Here is a 17,823-nt window from a genome sequence, read left to right as displayed (position 1 = left end):
GCCTTCTCTGGGGTTTCTAGAATCATGTCTGTCACATTTGTCAGTCACTGGGTGCAGGCAGTGTAGTGTTTTGAGGGCAGTTTGTGTCAGAATACAATTTCTGAAGTAGCTTCACGATCATTCTGAAGCTGGTAATTAATGTTCCTGGGAAATATTTTTCTAATGGTGATGCCATGTGACATTCATAGAAGATTTGAAACAAGCATTCATGGAAGACTCGGAGTCTTCGGCGACTTGGTACTTACACATCTTATCTTTTGGGTTCCCCTCAATATCTAAAGTGTTGACAATCACACGCTTTATTTACCTGAATTGCTTTGTGAATAGCTGGGAGTATATCAGTTGTGAACTACTTCTAGCTGAATAGTGGAGAAAAACAGGTAAATGTTATAGCTAACACATCGTTCTTTTTTTCCTTTTTTTCAAGCCGCTATATAAAACAGCCTTTGCCTGATGAGTCTGGCAGCTCGCCCTTGGAGCCGGGGGCCTGCAATGGCTCCAGGGGCAGCTGTGAAGGTGAGCGCTCGCCACGCTGTGGGGCTGTGACTGACCAAATCCCTCCTGACCTCCCTCTTCTTCCAAAGGTGTTGTACACACGGGAGAGGGAGGCTCTAAGGCTGGGTGGGGGCTCTGGCTAGAGAGCAGATCTGGGAGCCCCGATGCACCACTCTGTGCTGCCAGCGCATGTTGTCCAATTTCAGCGCCTCATGGAATCTTCTTAGACATGTAGGCTGTGTTTCACCTCAGGCAGAGTGAGACTGACAGGACTCGGTGACTTGCCCAGGATCATGAGGTGTGTTGGGATTGCAGTGGGTGCTTATCCAGCACTTGACTGCCTCCATGACTTGGCTTTTGTCTGCAGAGCTATTAGGTTGGCTCTTGCCCACCACTCTGATGTGGCACTGCCTCTGGGGAGGACAGGAGTCCTGTCCAGCCAATCAGAGGGCAGAGAGTTTCTCTTGAGTGTTTCTTTTTTTTTTTTTTTTTTTTTTTTTTTAGTTTTTTTTTTTTAACATTTATTTATTTTTGGGACAGAGAGAGACAGAGCATGAACGGGGGAGGGGCAGAGAGAGAGGGAGACAGAATCGGAAACAGGCTCCAGGCTCTGAGCCATCAGCCCAGAGCCTGACGCAAGGCTCGAACTCACGGACCGCGAGATCGTGACCTGAGCTGAAGTAGGATGCTTAACCGACCGCGCCACCCAGGCGCCCCTCTCTTGAGTGTTTCTTTCTGCCCAGGAAGCTACAGGTAATAGCTGACTCTAGAGAGCTCCGTCTGTGGCAGCAAAGAGAGCCACAGTCTACAAAGCAGTAGGATAAGGCTCATTGCAGGAAACCCAGAGCCCTTGCCATTCTCTTATGTCCAAGTGCTCACAAGCTTATCCCTGACTGAGGAGCTGTGTCTGAACTGCATTGTGGTGGTTACCCTTTTGGGGGCCCAGGCAACTTAGTGGGTTTATCACTATATAACCGCAAATGTTTTCCAAATTAGTGCCATAAATTTTCAATTGCAAATCCAAATGCCCAGATTTCTCCAAGATGTGCACAGTCTTCGAAAGTGAGACTTGACGTTAAAAATAATGCTCACAAGGCTCTGTCCTCACCAGATACTGCACATTGTGAGTATTTTAGGTTTACTGTTTATTCTAGTCATACTCTTTTTTTTTTGCCATTTTTTTTTATTAACTTAATTTTTAAATTTACATCCAAATTAGTTAGCATACAGTGCAACAATGATTTCAGGAGTAGATTCCTTAATTCCCCTTTCTCATTTAGCTCATCCCCCCTCCCACAACCCCTCCAGTAACCCTCTGTTTGTTCTCCATATTTAAGAGAATATGAACCCCTCCCTGTTTTTATTTTTGTTTCCCTTCCCTTATGTTCATCTGTTTTGTCTCTTAAAGTCCTCATATGAGTGAAGTCATATGATTTTTGTCTTTCTGTGACTAATTTCACTTAGCATAATACCCTCCAGTTCCATCCACGTAGTTGCAAATGGCAAGATTTCATTCTTTTTGATTGCCGAGTAATACTCCGTTGTATATACATACCACATCTTCTTTATCCATTCATCCATCGATGGACATTTGGACTCTTTCCATACTTTGGCTGTTGTTGATAGTGCTGCTATAAACATGGGGGTGCACGTGTCCCTTCGAAACAGCATATCTATATCCCTTGGATAAATACCTAGTAGTGCAATTGCTGGGTCGTAGAGTAGTTCTAGTTTTAATTTTTTGAGGAACCTCCATACTATTTTCCAGAGTAGCTGCACCGGTTTGCATTCCCACCAGCAGTGCAAAAGAGATCCTCTTTCTCTGCATCCTCGCCAACATCTGTTGTTGCCTGAGTTGTTAATGTTAGCCATTCTGACAGGTGTGAGGTGGTATCTCATTGTGGTTTTGATTTGTATTTCCCTGATGATGAGTGATGTTGAGTATTATATTCTGATTCTTGCCCAGAATATCATGTTCTTCCACTAGGGATGAACAAGAGGGTGTTTTGTGTCCAGGTCCCACAAGCAGAGATGTCAGGGTGGTCATGACAGTCTCGAGCAGACCCTGGGAGACCCACAGGTTTTTGGTGCTCTGGCAGTTAAAGCACTGTGATTTCTAGCTCAAAGTGTGGGGGGACAAGTCACCTCCTTCCTCTGAACCTTGGTTCACGCATCTGCAGAATGGGATGATGACGTCTGCTTCACAGATTTGAGGTTACAGGTTTTTTGGTGTTTTTTTGTTTGTTTGTTTTTTGTTTTTTTTTGAAGAGTGGGGATTGGCAGAGGGAGAGAGAGAATTTCAAGCAGGCTCCATGCCCAGCATAGAGCCTGATGTGGGGCTTCATTTCACAACTGTGAGATCATGACCTGAGCCAAATCAGGAGTTGGACACTTAACCAGCTGAGCCATCCAGGTGCCCCAAGGTTACATTTTATTAGGTAATGTGGGTTAAAGTACCTGGCACATAATAGATGCACGATTAATAATAACACCATGTCAGTATTTGCTGTTGTTATATTTAGCCTAGCTTTTTAGATATTGCATTTGTCAGTCTCCTGTTCAGGGAGAATTGCTGCCTTCTTTTGACTCCTTTAACTGAGTCTTGGCAAATAGACTTCAAACCCTATTCAATGTTGTGAAATACTTCTAATGTTTTTACTGCCATGGCTTCTTGTCAGGCCTATGGTGGCTGTCTCCTGATTCTCCTGATCTTGGGTAGTTGCTTTCAGTGGACTCTGTTTTCTATTCTCATCCTGTTATATACACTCACTGTATTTAATTCTGACTGCATTAGCATAAGTTTCCTGAGATTTTCCAAGGAGCTGATAGCCAGTGGTACAACCAGGGATGGAGTTCTTATAGTTTTAGGGCTCTGTTTGTTTACTGAGTGGGGTGGACGCAGGCTTTTCTGTGTCCCTGTCAGACAGGTAGCAGGTAGGGCAGGGTCTCACCTGTTGGTCTGGGAGCGGGGCAGGTTCACCTAGGTGTAAAAGGGGCAGTGCCAGTGCCTCAGGAGCCAAGTGGGCTGATTGGAAAAGGAAAGTCCATGAGGGCTGGGCTTGTGGTCTTGTGCCAGCTGGCTGTTTCGGAAGGGTGCCAGTAGGGGTGCGTGGCCCGCCCTCATCCATGGCTATGTTGTTCTTGTGGCCTGAGAGGAAACTGCTGCGTTGTCCTGGGCCTGACTTGTCTTTCCTTATGAACACTCCCACGGCAGACTGTCTAAGAAAAAGAGGATTTTTATGTACAACATCCTGTTTTCCTCAGAGTGTCCATGTCTACTATTTCCCCAGTATGTAAACTTCATATTTTATGTTATGTTATTTTCTTTTTTTTTTTTTTAATTTTTATTTATTTTTGACAGAAAGAGAGACCGAACATGAGCGGGGGAGGGGCAGAGAGAGAGGGAGACACAGAATCCGAAACAGGCTCCAGGCTCCGAGCTGTCAGCACAGAACCTGACGCAGGGCTTGAACTCACGAACTGTGAGATCATGACCTGAGCCGAAGTCGGATGCTCAGCCGACTGAGCCACCCAGGCGCCCCGTTATTTTCTTATTTTTAATGTTTATTTATTTTTGAGAGAGAGAGAGAGAGAGACAGAGCGTAAGTGGGGGAGGGACAGAATGAGAGGGAGGCACAGAATCTGAAACAGGCTCCAGGCTCTGAGCTGTCAGCACAGAGCCCGATGCGGGGCTCGAACTCACGGACCGCGAGATTGTGACCTGAGCCGAAGTCAGACGCCCAACTGACCGAGCCACCCAGGCGCCCCTACAATGAATATGTTTATGGATCTTTTTATTGCAGTCCCATATACCAGTTCTCTGAAAATGCCTGGGAAATTTACTCATCAGCGTATGTCTGTAGAATGCCTATTAAAACTCTTGAGAGGCACCTGGCTGGCTCAGTAAAGAGCATGCAACTCTTGATCTTGGAGTCTGAGTTCAAGCCCCACATTAGGTGTAAAGATTACTAAAAAAAAAAAAAAAACTTAAAAAAAATTATTGAAGCTCAGCAATCTCCGATGAATAAAGAGAAAAAAAAAAAAAAGTGGGCAGGATCCTGTCTGCTGTGTTCACTGGGACCCACCAGCATGGCACCTGTACCTGAGAGACATTCAATCTCTGACTACTTGTTGAAGGGACAGTCAGCCTGTTTCTTGTAGAGGAACTGAAGACTTTTGCTTAATATTTGTGATCATAATATTTTTTAATTGACTTTTATTTTGAGAGTGTGTGTGTATGTGTGTGAGTGGGGGAGAGGTAGAGAAAGAGGGGGACAGAGGATCCAAAGCGGGCTCTTTGCTGACAGCAAACAGCCTGATGTGGGGCTCAAACTCACAAACTGAAATCATGACCTGAGCCAAAGTTGGGCGCTTAACCAACTGAGCCACCCAGGTGCCCCTTAATTGTCTTTTAAATTGTGTTTCTCAACCAAACTGTCTTCTTGGCTTCTCATTTTTTCCCTTTTCTCTCTGTGGGTCAAGTGATGAAGTTGAAAGAGTCAGAGGATGTGGGTCGAAACCCAGTAAAGTACTCAAGTGTTGAGGGGCCCAAATTTAGGACGGGTGGGCTTGCTGACCACATTGTGTACCTTTGGGAGTGTCAACTGAGTCTTCCTAGGCCTGTGCTTCCTCATCACAGATTAGCAGTGCCCACTTTGCCTGTCTTAACCAGCTTGTGAGGGTCACACAGGAATTTTGGTACCTTGTGAAGGGCTAGGTGTAGTTTCACACAAACAGGACAAAATCTGGAAGGAAGCACTGTAGTTAAACATGAAGTAAAATTTTCAACATCAAAATGGTGGCAATTTATACACACATTGGTTTTCATTGTATGCCAGGAGAAGATGAAGAAGAAATGGAGCATCAGGACGAAGGCAGAGAGCAACTTTCAGACACAGAAGGCAGTGGGGAGGACGAGCTGGGAAATGACTGCGGGGAGACCACCCAAAAGAAGGTCAAAGGCCAGTCCTGCCCGAAAAGGCTTTTTACCTTCAGCCTCGTGAACTCCTACGGAACAGCTGATATAAATTCCCTTGCAACTGATGGAAAACTACTTAAACTCAATTGTAAGCACTTTCTTTGACTTTTCAAACTGCGCATTTGGGGGGCTTAGGATCCATTTGAAAATCCCGTTTGCACTCAGCACTCACTGCACTGGGCTTTTGCCATCTTCCTGTAGCTCCAGGAACAGATGTTTGTGTGGTCCTTGGCTTAAAGTTCCTTAGTTTCAGAGACCTCACCCCTCCTGCCCTGGCCGTCTTGTCAGGCTTTTCTCTTTGGCCCTTGATGACTTTGGATGGAAGTGAGCTCTCCCTTCACTGCCACCACCCTCAGGACCTTCACTCTGGGTTGCTAACACTTCTCGTACCTCTGGCAGCATTTTGTCAGAGCCATGTCACTTAATGAGGCTGGCTAGATGCTGATTTCTTTTGTTCCATAAGACTACTCATGAAATGTGACCCATGGTCATGGGTTGTGTAGGCTGTTTGTTAGCTGGAGCCTGTAATGGGGGCTGATGTGCAGACAGAAGAGGCACCTACATGGGATGTACGGAGAGCACAAGAGGACGGTGAAGACCCCTGCCTAGAAGCATCTCCGTGTCTCCTTCATTGGCAAAGAAATGAGCACACTGTCCTTTCGCTCTTTCTTTTTTGTTACATTTCTTTAAAAAATTGGTTTCAAGAACAGCTTTACCAATGTGTTTCTGGGTCTCTGTGTCTATCTCTCTCTCTGTGTCCCTGCAGCTCCTTCCTCTCTGTGTGGCTGCCTCCTCTTGTACAAGGCCTTGCATATTCTAGCCAGCTTCTTGAATTCTAGTCTTTGACTCTCCCCTTCAATCTTTCCGTCTCCTTCCCCCTCTCTCGCAAGCTGTGGCCTGGAAAGTGCGGGCAGTGAGCTGGGCAGTGTAGGGATCATCTTTTTCCTTTTTTTTTAATTTTTTTTCTAATGTTTATTTATTTTTGAGAGAGAGAGAAAGAGAGAGCGAGCAACCAGGGGAGGGGCAGAGACAGGGAGACACAGAATCCGAAGCAGGCTCCAGGCTCTGAGCTGTCAGCAAAGGGCCCAACGTGGGGCTCGAACTCGCGAACCGTGAGATCATGACCTGAGCCGAAGTCGGACGCTTAACCAACTGAGCCACCCAGGGGCCCCTAGGCATCACCTTTTTTGTTTTTCTCCCCTTGGGGATAGCACGCTTGCTCCGCCTAATATCCCTCATTTCAAAACCACTTTATTATTTTGTCAGGTTTTCTCATGGGTTAAGGTGGGAGGGTAAATCTGGTTGCTGTAACTTCATCTTGATCTATGTTCTTTCAGTATCCTTATATAGTTAGAGCCTTTGGAACTTACTGTGACATTGAGGAAATCTTTGCCAAAGGTTCTGGGGGTCCCGGGGTTCAGAGTAGGCTGGCTCAAGGCAAAGCATTGCTCTTGGCAGTGGCTGGTGATAGGTGAGCAGGTGTTGATGATGAAGCCTGAGTGTTTTCTTGTCACTCCTGTCACCTGAAGAGCCTCTCCTGTTGCTGGCTATTCAGTTATAAGTGACACGTTGGTCCTCCTCCACAGCTCGATCCACACTGGCCATCGATTGGGACAGTGAGACCCGGAGCCTTTATTATGATGAGCAAGAATCTGAGGTAGGTGACTGGGGACTCCTGGTCAGTGGTACATGCTGGCTTTTGCTCTGGCTGTGTATTCAGGTCACTCACCCCAGTTCCCCAGCAATTTGACAAATTCTACTTCGGATGGAGAATGGAAAGCACTTAAAGATTTTGTCATTATATGTTCAGAGGCTCCAGAAAGTGCATTATATTCCAGGGATGGGAGCTTGGGAGGTTGTGGCTTCATGGGGTTAGGACTCCTATTTCCCAACAGAAGTCCGCACTTTGTCCCCCACAGGCCTATGAGAAGCACGTGAGCATGTTGCAGCCTCAGAAGAAGAAGAAGACCGCGGTGGCGCTGAGAGACTGCATCGAGCTCTTCACCACCATGGAGACCCTTGGGGAGCATGACCCCTGGTACGTGGCACCCCAGTCTGGGCAGGGACACCCGTGCACCCTGGACTGAGATCTGCTGGGGCCATCTGTACACAAAAACCCTTTTGGGAGGAGATGTGTCACTTATCACATGCCTGTGACGTGGCTGTCCCTATATCACAGTCTTTCTGTGCAAATTGTGTTTTCCAGACTGAGAAAGCCATCTTCCTATTTAGGAAGGTGGCTTAGACACACACACACACACACACACACACACACACACACACACACACACGCTGCACTGAAGCAGCTCGTGCTGAGTGCAAGAAAAGACATTAGGGGATTGTGGCTGTGCCTCCATGCTTGGGTGCCCAGGTGGCCCTGGCTCCCTGGCCCCCCGCTAAGTGGAGATTTCTCTTTTCTCTGCAGGTACTGTCCCAACTGTAAGAAGCATCAACAGGCCACAAAGAAGTTTGACCTGTGGTCCTTGCCGAAGATCCTGGTGGTCCACCTCAAACGTTTCTCCTACAATAGATACTGGAGGGATAAGCTCGACACCGTTGTGGAATTCCCCGTCAGGTGGGTCCTGAGTGTTCTTAGGAAAATTAAAAAGTAGGCGAGAAACCTAGGCACTGATTGGCTAAGGGTTTTGCCACCAAAGACTTTTCTGCATTAGGATGTTTGCTTGGGTCTGGGCCCTTAGACTTTGGCTCACCCCCTCTCCCCATCCTCCCGCGTTTGGGGAAAAGATTCTCCAACAGAAGCGCTTCCCAGGTTCAGGGTGATGCTGATCATTGCTGCCACCTGACTGAACTGGTCATCCCATCCGTCATTGGTCCCAGGGAGCCTGGGCTAAGCTGGACAGCACAAATGCAGGGCCGAGTCTCGTTAACAGGGCTACAAAGTAACTGGAGCATAGTCTGCTGAGGAGAATTGGGCTGCAGGTGGGGACGCAGAGCCTCCTGTCCTGTCCTGTCCCTGGGTAGAGAGTGGGACTGGCTGTCTACTAGTGTCCTCAGGTCCCAGGATGCAGAGCATAACTGACGCAGGAAAATAAGTCAACCAAATAAGAGTTTGTCCGCAAAATGCAGATTTTAGAGTGTTTCCCGGGTAGTGGGACTAGAGGTAGATAGACAATGAAGTATAGACGTGTCAGTGAGAGAACCTAGGTGGTAGCTACATGAGTATTTGTTGTAAAGTTCGTTCAACTTTTCTTTATGTTTGAAATTTTCAATATAAAATATTGGGAAAAGTTTTCTGGGACCTGTTTTGGCATTTAGCTTAAATTTTTATGGCACCAGCTAGAATTTGGATACTGACAGCCATTTCTACATAGTTGCTGCAGCCCTCCCGTCTGTGCATAGAGCCCTTCCTCGCCTGGTCTGGGGCCAGAGTTAGCCAGGCGACTTCTCTCCAGCCTGAACATCTTGGTGCTCAGAACAAGACCCTGGGTCCCCTGCCGCTGTGGCCTGTTCCCTTCCTTCCTTCTGCAGTTAGTTTTTGAGTGCTTTCCTATGTTCTAGCCTGTTGCATAAAAGGGATTGCTGGGTTACTCTGACTTCTTTCTCTGAGTTTAATGTATTAAAGGCCATTTTTGTGTTTTGTGCTCAGAGCTCTGAACATGTCCGAGTTTGTGTGTGACCTGTCAGCAAGGCCTTATGTGTACGACCTCATTGCCGTATCTAATCATTATGGAGCCATGGGGGTTGGCCACTGTAAGTACTGGCATCTGCTTCCTCCGAGATGTTGAAATGCCCTCAGCCAGTCTCTCACCAGCCTCTTCCTGTGTGCCACGCACTGCCCTAAGTACTTTATTTACACAGCACCTCACGCCTCCAGTGTCAAGGTTTCAGGTTTGGTCCAAACTGCTGCTTCTCCATTCTGTCTTTTTTTTTCTTTTTCTTTTTTTGTCTTTGTATTCTTGAATCCGATAATCCCACCTCTGGGAATCTATCCTGAGGAAAGTACTTGACATTGGGAAAAAGCTTTATGCACAAAGATATTCACCTGTTTATAACAGTGAAAAATTCGTATCAGGATTGCTGACCCACAGTTGGCACTACTGTCCACACACTTGATGGAAGAGTGTACAGCCGTTGCAAAATAAAATTAATGATCACAGGGAAATGCCTGTGACGTGTTCAGCCTGCGTCATTGCAGGAACTAGTGCCACAGTTACGTTAAAAATTTTTTTTTTTTCAACGTTTATTTATTTTTGGGACAGAGAGAGACAGAGCATGAACGGGGGAGGGGCAGAGAGAGAGGGAGACACAGAATCGGAAACAGGCTCCAGGCTCCGAGCCATCAGCCCAGAGCCCGACGCGGGGCTCGAACTCACGGACCGCGAGATCGTGACCTGGCTGAAGTCGGACGCTTAACCGACTGCGCCACCCAGGCGCCCCAACCACAGTTACGTTAAAGCAAAACAAGGAAACCTTCCCTTTGCTCTACTTTATTTTCCAAAATGTCTGGAATGTGTAGGTTTACTTTTATAATGAAAAGACTTATATTTTGTTGTTTGTGGAAGGGTGTTAGTGATGTTGAAGTCAAGAGCTGGGTTTCCTCCTGTTTCTGCTGCATCTGCACCATGCCAACTGCCACTACACCCAACGTTAGGACCCTAGAGATGACACCATGGGAGATATCAGTTCCTTTTATATTCACAGCAGATTACAGAACTGCCCTAAGCCCCAGTCTTCTCCCCTGTACGGGTAAGCTTTTTCTGTTGGTCCAACAGTCTGCTTTCCTGCCCCTCCGTTTTTACTGTATAACCTCATGGCTGGGACGGCTGCTCAGTGTCCAGCCCTCATGTCTACATTCCAGGCCATCAGAAGAAGAGGAAAAGGGGCACAACCTTCCCCTTTAAGCCAGCTTCCCAGAAATCTCCCTTAACTCCTCTACGTACATCTCATTGGCTATAACTGGGCACATGGCTACATCTAGCTGTAGGAGAGGCTGGGAAATAAAAACTGTGCCTGTTTGAAAATTGGGGTTGACTGGAATGGCTATCGGTGACCTCTGATCACATCATACCCTGCAACACTTCCTGCAACTTTTTTCCTCCCCAAACTAATTTTGGTATCTGTGTTCATAAATGTCAAATGAATTTACTTTAAAAAAATGATACTTTTAAGTGCTATTTTAGTATATAAACATACCACTTGAGCAACTTTCTTAGCCTCCGTATCCTTCAGTGTTCTCATCCATAAGCTCAGGCTGGTGGTGTGTGAATCCACATTGGGTCCACAGTTGGAACTCCAGGATCGAGAACCACCATTGTTGCTGTTATGCCAAGCATGGACAGTGGGAACAGGCCCTCGGCACCTTTTCCTTATGTTCTTCGCCGCCGCTTTGTGCAGGCACTCTGATAAGGAATAGCTAAACGGCTGGCTCAAAGTCACGCGGCAGTTGGAGACTAGTAACCAGTCCTCCGTTAGAGTCTGTCATTTCATAGAGTCTGGGAATTGGTCATTGCTGCTGGGATTGCTGTTGTAAACACATCCTGCTGGGGAATAGTATAAAAATAAGACAGGAAGTGTTGGCTGTGGTAAATGCTTAGATCACCGTGAGGCATTGTTATCCAGCCACCAACTTGGACTCAGATTGATCTTTCTCTGAAACTGTGAGTCATCTTGTCCACATCCCAGCTCTGCAAACCCAGTGTCCCTCACTGGGATTACCCCAGAGGCTCTAAGAGGCTGAAAGAGGCAGTAGTAGCCATCTCCCTGAACCAAGTGGGGGAGAGCGATTTTTGCTTAAATATTAAAAGTATCAGCTTCTTTTATGGGTCCCTTGGCTATGGTTTAACAGCCATCCTGAAGATTAATACTAGGTTTCTCTATTTTTTTGGATTAGTTTCCCCAAATTACAGGTTTAAAAATTTTTTTTTTTTTTTTTTACATTTATTTATTTTTGAGAGACAAAGCATGAGGCGGAGAGGGGCAAAGAGAGAGGGAGACACAGAATCTAAAGCAGGCTCTAGGCTGTGAGCTGTCAGCAAAGGGCCCAACATGGGACTCAAACTCGTGAACCATGAGATCATGACCTGAGCCGAAGTCAGATGCTTAACTGACTGAGCCACCCAGGCACCCCTATTATTTTTTTTTTTAATAAAAAATTGCTTAATGTTTTAATTTTGAGAGAGAGTACAAGTAGTGTGGGGAGGGGGCGGGGTGGAGGAGAGACAGACAGACAGACAGAAGCAGGCTCCAGGCTCTGAGCTGTCCACACTCAGCCTGATGCGGGGCTTGAACCCATCATGACCTGAGCTGAAGTCAGAAGCTTAACCAACTGAGCCACCCAGATACCCTCCAAAATTACAGTTTAAAGCCTTGGTCCCTGATGACTCCGTTTTTACCCTTTCAGAGCCTTTTTGAGAAAGAATAGATTTCAAAAAAAGTAGTTGACTTTTGGTTGTTACCTATAAATTTAATTTCAGGGTCTTTGTTTTGTTTTATTCATTTTTTTAAAATACAATTTATTGTCAAGTTAGCTAACATACAGAGTATACAGTGTGCTCTCGGTTTCGGGGATAGATTCCCATGATTCATCACTTACATACAACACCCAGTGCTCATCCCAACAAGTGCCCTCCTTGATGCCCATCACCCATTTTCCCTCCCTAACCCCCCCCCCCACACACACACCCCATCAACCCTCAGTTTGTTGTTTATATTTAAGAGTCTCTTACGGTTTGCCTCTCTCTGTTTGTAACTTATTTTTTCCTTCCCTTCCCCCATGGTCTTCTGTTAAGTTTCTTAAATTCCACATATGAGTGAGAACATTGTTTCATTTTTTTAGAGTTTTATTGTTCAGTGCAATAAACTAGCCAGATTAGTTCTCTGGTGATTGCTAGAGGTATTTTCTTGTTGACTTGGCAGACACCGCATATGCGAAGAACAAACTGAACGGGAAATGGTATTATTTTGATGATAGCAATGTGTCCCTGGCCTCCGAGGATCAGATAGTGGTGAGTAGGCTCTAATACTTGGTTCCTCATCTTACCTTTATGGGTGGAGTCTCCTGGGCTGGTTGGTTATTTGGTCATCCTGATGTGACAGTGGGAGCTGGGTGTGGTGGAGAAAGAAGTGACTGCCATTCCTTCTGGGACGCTTCCTAAATGAGAAGCTGGACTCTCATCTGGGTTTTATCATAGGGCACTGGCCTTTCCCCACTCTGGGCACAGTCACCTTCATGGTTGCCTCTGTGCATGGATGCATAGGGCACAATGGCAGATGCCTGAGAGTGGGTTTTGAACAGTGAGAGAAAAGCTGGGGAGAATGGGTGGTAATTCCAACCAGTGAATGAACTTTTCCCTCTTGTGTTTTAGACAAAAGCAGCTTACGTGCTATTTTACCAACGTCGAGATGATGAATTTTATAAGACACCTTCACTCATCAGTTTTTCTGGATCCTCTGAGGGAGGGACGAGCCCAAGCAGCTCACAGCAGGGCATGGGGGACGATGAGGCTTGCAGCATGGACACCAACTGATGCTGTCTCCGTGACTCTGCCACCCCACAGCACCAGTGTAATCCCCCAGGAGAACAGCTTTGACACTCTGGAGACTTCTAGTCTAAAAACCAGATGAGGAAATTCCCTTTTATGAGCAGAAGAAAAAAAAAAAAGACCCTGTTTGCTCAGAAGGGTTATGTCAAGAGGCTGAATTATTTTTCTTTTTATGCAGGTGGTGAGAAATTTCTTGTAAGACCTGTGGAGCTGCAAAGTAGGGGGTGGGGGGTGCACAGTGGAGTAAGTCCTGTGAATTCCAAAGAATGGAGAGGAACAGTAATGGAGTATGGTGGCCGTGAAGACAGACATGCAGGAGGCTGCCCTGAGCTCCTGGATTTCTTATTCTGGTGCTGATTACTGGTCACCCCAGCAGTCTGCCCGCAGTAAACCAAGCCTCAAGTTCACTTGATATTGTCCCCTTCTCCCTTGCTGTGCACTGAGATGGGTTTGTAATTCCCTCAAAATTAGCCACTGAAGCCCGTTTCTGTGTCCCTTTGAGCCATCTTGGAATTTCCATCTTTCTTCCCCCTAATGAAATGAAAAGAATTGGTGTTGGGGTCTCCTGCCCTGCAATCTCGTGTGGAACCTAGCAGTTCTGTTATGTCCCTCACCATCCTTGATGAATTGAGACCGTTGGATACGGTGTGGAGCTTTTATTAGATCTCACTTAAAAGAAGTCGGTTCACAAAACTGCTGGGTACGGTGGCCCATCCGGTTTCTCTCCATGTCAGCTGGAGAACAGGAACCTTTCCCTTCTTGCCAACTTTGGTAAGAAATGAGATCGCCCCTGCAGCGGCTTCTGGGCGGTCCTCCCCCCCCCCCGCCCCCCTCCACGCCCCGCCCCCCAACCCCAGGCCATCCCGCCCGCAGTCCTCATTGGGCTCGCTGGGTGGGGGAGGGAGGCGGGGATCCCGCTAGCTCGCTTCCCCTCTGGGCCCCATGGGTTTAAAGAACTAGGTGGTCGTCCCGGCATTCTTGTCTGACCTTTAACCTTGGAGCGGGAGCGCCGTTCTCGTGCACGCGCGGCGACCGTTGGTGGGGGTGGCGGTGTGGCGGCGTTGCTGGGTGAGGACGTGGCTGCGGACGTTCGCCCAAGGGCCGGCTGCGGGCTGCTGGCGAGGGCCGAGGGGGCCGCGGAGATGACTGGGCGGGCGGCAGGGGGAGGCGGGCCGGAAGCCGGGGGAGGCGGGTCCGGGCGTCCCTGGGGCTCCCGGCAGATTGCAGGTTCCTCCCGAGAATCAAGGGCCACACCCGCCGCACGGGAGGAAGGCCCCCCCCCCCCCGGGCCCCCCACACCTGGAGCGTGGGTTACTGTGGCCTCTGCCCTGTGGCGTGGATCAAGCTCCAGGAGATGCGCCTTTCAGGGGTGGCTTGCAACTTCATCTGTAACGTTATACTCATGATGCTGTGTGCATTTACAATGTATTACATAATAAAGACGTGGTCGCTTTTAGGGGAAATGTCTGAAAAACTGAGAAGATGCAGAAAGGAGCTGACTGCAGCCATTGACCGAGCCTTTGAAGGTGTCAGTCATTCCCAGGAGTGCTCAGACCAGCAGAGGCTGGAGCAGGATACCGCGCCGCCGCTCTCCTTCCCCCTCCCTGTGCACCGGCTCCTCTGCAGGAGGCACCCGCTGGCAGCCTGCTCCTCCTCCCCTGCTCCTTTTGCTCCAGTCCCTTGTGCTTCTGAGACAGAGAGCCCTGCCTTTGCTCCAAACCACGCCCCAATGAATGCAAAGCCACATGCTTTATGCGCGAAAAGAAAACCTCTGACCAGTAAGGAAAACGTATTGATGCATTCCTCCATTTGGGCACCCGAAAGACAGTTTTGGAGAGCTGCGGGAGATGGGGAGAACTGGAGAAAAGACAGCCTAAGGTGATTCCAGTTTGCCAGTGTAAAAAGTTACAGTTAGGGGGATCGCATTTCTGAAAATGTCTAAAGTCCCTAAATCGAATTTGTAGCACTGCCTTTGCCTCCCCTCTAGGACCATCAGAATAGTCCTAGAAACTGCCTTGCAGGTCCCACAGGGATAGTGAATGTTAGAGAACCTGATTTCTAAAATGCTTTATTTTTTATGCTGCAGAAACAATGTCCATACTAGGGACAGGCTGAGTGGATACTTCCTGCCTTCATCCTTGTTTTTGCTCCCTTCACCCACACCCCACCCCACCCCACCGGTTTTTTAGGCCATCACTGGGTTAAGATGTCCCCTAGACCTTTTTTTCTACCTGGTAGTTTTAAAGTTTATTTATTTAAGTAATCTCTACACCCAACGTGGGGTTTGAACTCACCACCCTGAGACCAAGAGTCACATGCTCTTCTGACTGAGCCAGTCGGGCACCCTTCTCCCTGGTAGGTTTAAACTGCCTGGTTTTAGGCACCTTGCTTTGGAGAAAGGATGACCATATGGGATGAAACTTCAGGGTCCTGCCATCTTGGCTTCCATGGAGGCAGAGAAAGAAGAAGCCATTTAGTTGATTCAATTCTACAAATGTTATATGGGCATTCATACTCATTAATGCACTATCTGTGATGCCTGTGAGTCATTAGGATGTTATTAGTCAACTTCACTGATTTAGCAGTTTCCAGTTGTCCTGTATACACAGCACAGGAGCTGATTTAAAGTTGCCAGTGTATTTTTGTTTTTAAGATTATCTAACACTGAGTTCCCCACGATATTTTCTTGAAAGAGGCTCTAATCCTCCACCTTTTCTTCTTCTTCTTCTTCTTCTTCTTCTTCTTCTTCTTCTTCTTCTTCTTCTTCTTCTTCTTCTTCTTCTTCTTCTTCTTCTTCTTCTTTTTTTCTACCTGGGGGTTGCAGGAAAGATATGGAGAAAGATTTGAAGGTTGACTCAAACATGCCACTCAGCAATTCTAGCCAAGAGGTCACAAAGGATCTGCTTGATATGATCGGTGAGTACAGAGGGCAGGTCTGTCCTCTCCTCAGGATAGGTCCTCCTTGCAGGCTCCTGAGTCAGCAGGTGTCTTTAAAACAAAACAAAACAAAACAAAACAAAACAAAGCAAAAAACCACTGTCTTAGTTCTCATTCATCTACATGGTAGATTTGTTTTGCCAGGGCAGGCTCTATGCATAGAGCCCTCATGGAGCCGATAGCCTGATGGGTCATTTCATAAATGTCTGGTTACAGTGAAACCCTGGACATAAGGGACAGTGGCTCCCCAGGACTTGGTGGTTGAGCTTAGATCTGGAGACAAGGACATAGGCAAAGATGGGTCAGGGTGGAGTGGGTAGATAAGATTAGAAGGAAAGATCTCCAAAGCTCCCCTGTAATTCCAGTACCCAAAGAAAGCTACTGTTAACATAGTGCTATACATCCGGTCAGAGGTTTTTTTTCTACACACACATCTGTACATTGTGTGAACTGTGCATGACCTAATTTATTTATTTTGGTATGTTCTATTTCTAAATGACTGACACTGCACAGTGGACCAACAGCCCCTAATTAAGGCATGCATAGCCTTGGGGGCTGCCTGAAGCTCTTGTCTCTGGAAGGGTCTCCAGGTTGTGGGGATGAAAGGGAGGCCCGGTGGGAGGATACTCACTTTAGGCCACAGAGCAAGACCCCTGCCAGCCCACTATGTGAGAGGACAGAGTCTCCTCCAGTAGTCCCAGGAGGGGAGCTGAAGTCACCTGCCTCGGCTCACCATCTTTCACACCCTTGCCAGCCCCGGGAAGCATTTGGATTCCCCAAAGACTCGCATTTTTTTCACACTATGTCTGGTCATGCCTGCAGGTCAGGGAGTTCCCTGAGATCCAAGACAAGCCTGTGCATCTCTGTGTCCTCCCACTTACACCTTCCTTGGGGACTGGCAGGTAGTTGGGCTTAATAAAAGTGGAGCTGGGAGGGAGGGCATCGAGACCATCTAAAAATTAGGCACCTACTGTAGCAGCCTGCCCACCTCAGGGCGGGAATGCCAGGCTTGGCACAGTCCCTGAAGAGTGAGTGCCCATTTGTGGCTTTTAACTTGTGCCTGAAATGGCTTTGGGAGCCTCTCACTGGAATTGTAATGCTGGATGTTCTTATTTTTAAGACCATGCAAGCATCCGAGCTATTGAAGAACTGGCTGGGAAGCTAGAATTTGAAAATGCGCTGAGCCGTGTGTGTGGCCGCTGCGGAGGCTCGCCCTTCAGGGAGGAGGCCTGGGCTCTGCTCTCCGATGAGAGCCCTCAGAAGGCCTCAGATGCGGAGCCTGGCAGCCTCAAGCAGGCTTTTGATGATCACAGTATCGTCGAGACTGTGCTGGACTTGGAAGAGGACTACAATTTGATGGCCTCTTTTAAATACCAAATTGAGTAAGGACGGCTTTGGTTCTTTCCAGCAGGAGGCTGTCTCTCAGGCAGTGATCAGTGTCACTGTGGGCCACTGTGGGCTGGCAGAATCTGGGTTACCACACCCTCTTTAACTTCTAGTTGTGTCCCTTTTTGATCTGAAAGCCCTTTTTTTTTTTTCTGTTGCTTTGAAATGTTTCTTACTGTTGACTTGTTTTTCACTTTTCTTGACATCTCAAATGTGTCTTTGATTGACGTTGAATACATCCGGTACCCAAGGCGGGCATGGGTTGTGGGCCTCTGCTGTGTCTCCTGGTATTATTTTCCCATGGGCCCCTGAATAAGTAAGTACTGGGGCCACAACCAGGGTGAGCTTTGAACATCCCCTGGGACCAGCCCTCAGGCCAGCACAGCCTACACAGACTTGTGGCCCCAGGCCCTCTGCCACCCTTGCACACTTTCTACACAGGGCTGCCTGTTCTCTGCATGGGCTCCATGCTCTCCTTTTGTCTAGACCAACCTCTCATCAGTGCCCCCCAGCCCTGCCCCTGTT

General features: G+C 47.6%; 2 protein-coding genes across 6 annotated transcripts in view; both read left to right on the top strand.

Moving 5' to 3' along the window:
* USP4 (ubiquitin specific peptidase 4) overlaps positions 1-13,551 on the top strand; it is a 49,633-nt gene extending 36,082 nt beyond the window's left edge. For 2 of the 4 annotated variants that reach the window (XM_030306742.2, XM_030306743.2), the window contains 8 exons: positions 428-516; positions 5,334-5,561; positions 7,060-7,130; positions 7,393-7,511; positions 7,899-8,048; positions 9,081-9,184; positions 12,350-12,438; positions 12,799-13,551. In XM_030306742.2, the coding sequence (XP_030162602.1) occupies positions 428-516; positions 5,334-5,561; positions 7,060-7,130; positions 7,393-7,511; positions 7,899-8,048; positions 9,081-9,184; positions 12,350-12,438; positions 12,799-12,960 (1,012 nt within the window). In that variant the 3' untranslated portion in view covers positions 12,961-13,551. Of the gene's footprint in view, positions 1-427; positions 585-5,333; positions 5,562-7,059; positions 7,131-7,392; positions 7,512-7,898; positions 8,049-9,080; positions 9,185-9,996; positions 10,181-12,349; positions 12,439-12,798 lie in introns of those variants that run through there. The other 2 variants (XR_004343196.1, XR_003966964.1) reach the window with 2 other exon arrangements.
* A 94-nt stretch (positions 13,552-13,645) lies between these two features.
* Positions 13,646-17,569, top strand: CA2H3orf62 (chromosome A2 C3orf62 homolog). Of its 2 annotated transcripts, XM_030306747.1 has the most exons (4): positions 13,646-13,746; positions 14,433-14,853; positions 15,800-15,891; positions 17,033-17,569. In XM_030306747.1, the coding sequence occupies exons 2-4, from the start codon at positions 14,438-14,440 to the stop codon at positions 17,296-17,298; spliced, it is 774 nt and encodes a 257-aa protein (XP_030162607.1). In that variant the 5' UTR covers positions 13,646-13,746; positions 14,433-14,437; the 3' UTR covers positions 17,299-17,569. The 2 variants fall into 2 exon arrangements, with proteins under 2 accessions (XP_030162607.1, XP_030162606.1); XM_030306746.1 differs by lacking the exon at positions 13,646-13,746 and having other exon boundaries at positions 14,316-14,853.
* The last annotated feature ends 254 nt before the right edge of the window (positions 17,570-17,823 follow it).

Source organism: Lynx canadensis, chromosome A2 (assembly GCF_007474595.2).
Source record: "Lynx canadensis isolate LIC74 chromosome A2, mLynCan4.pri.v2, whole genome shotgun sequence".
NCBI classification, from domain to species: domain Eukaryota; kingdom Metazoa; phylum Chordata; class Mammalia; order Carnivora; family Felidae; genus Lynx; species Lynx canadensis.
The sequence above is the reverse complement of the archived record's forward strand: the minus strand, read 5'-3'. Positions and strand labels throughout refer to the sequence as shown.

Coding starts and splice junctions, on each gene's coding strand:
- CA2H3orf62 (XM_030306746.1), top strand. CDS start 14,330: ATGCGCCTTTCAGGGGTGGCTTGCAACTTCATCTGTAACGTTATACTC. Junction 14,854..15,799: donor TGGAGAAAAGACAGCCTAAG/GTGATTCCAGTT, acceptor TGGGGGTTGCAG/GAAAGATATGGAGAAAGATT. Junction 15,892..17,032: donor GGATCTGCTTGATATGATCG/GTGAGTACAGAG, acceptor CTTATTTTTAAG/ACCATGCAAGCATCCGAGCT.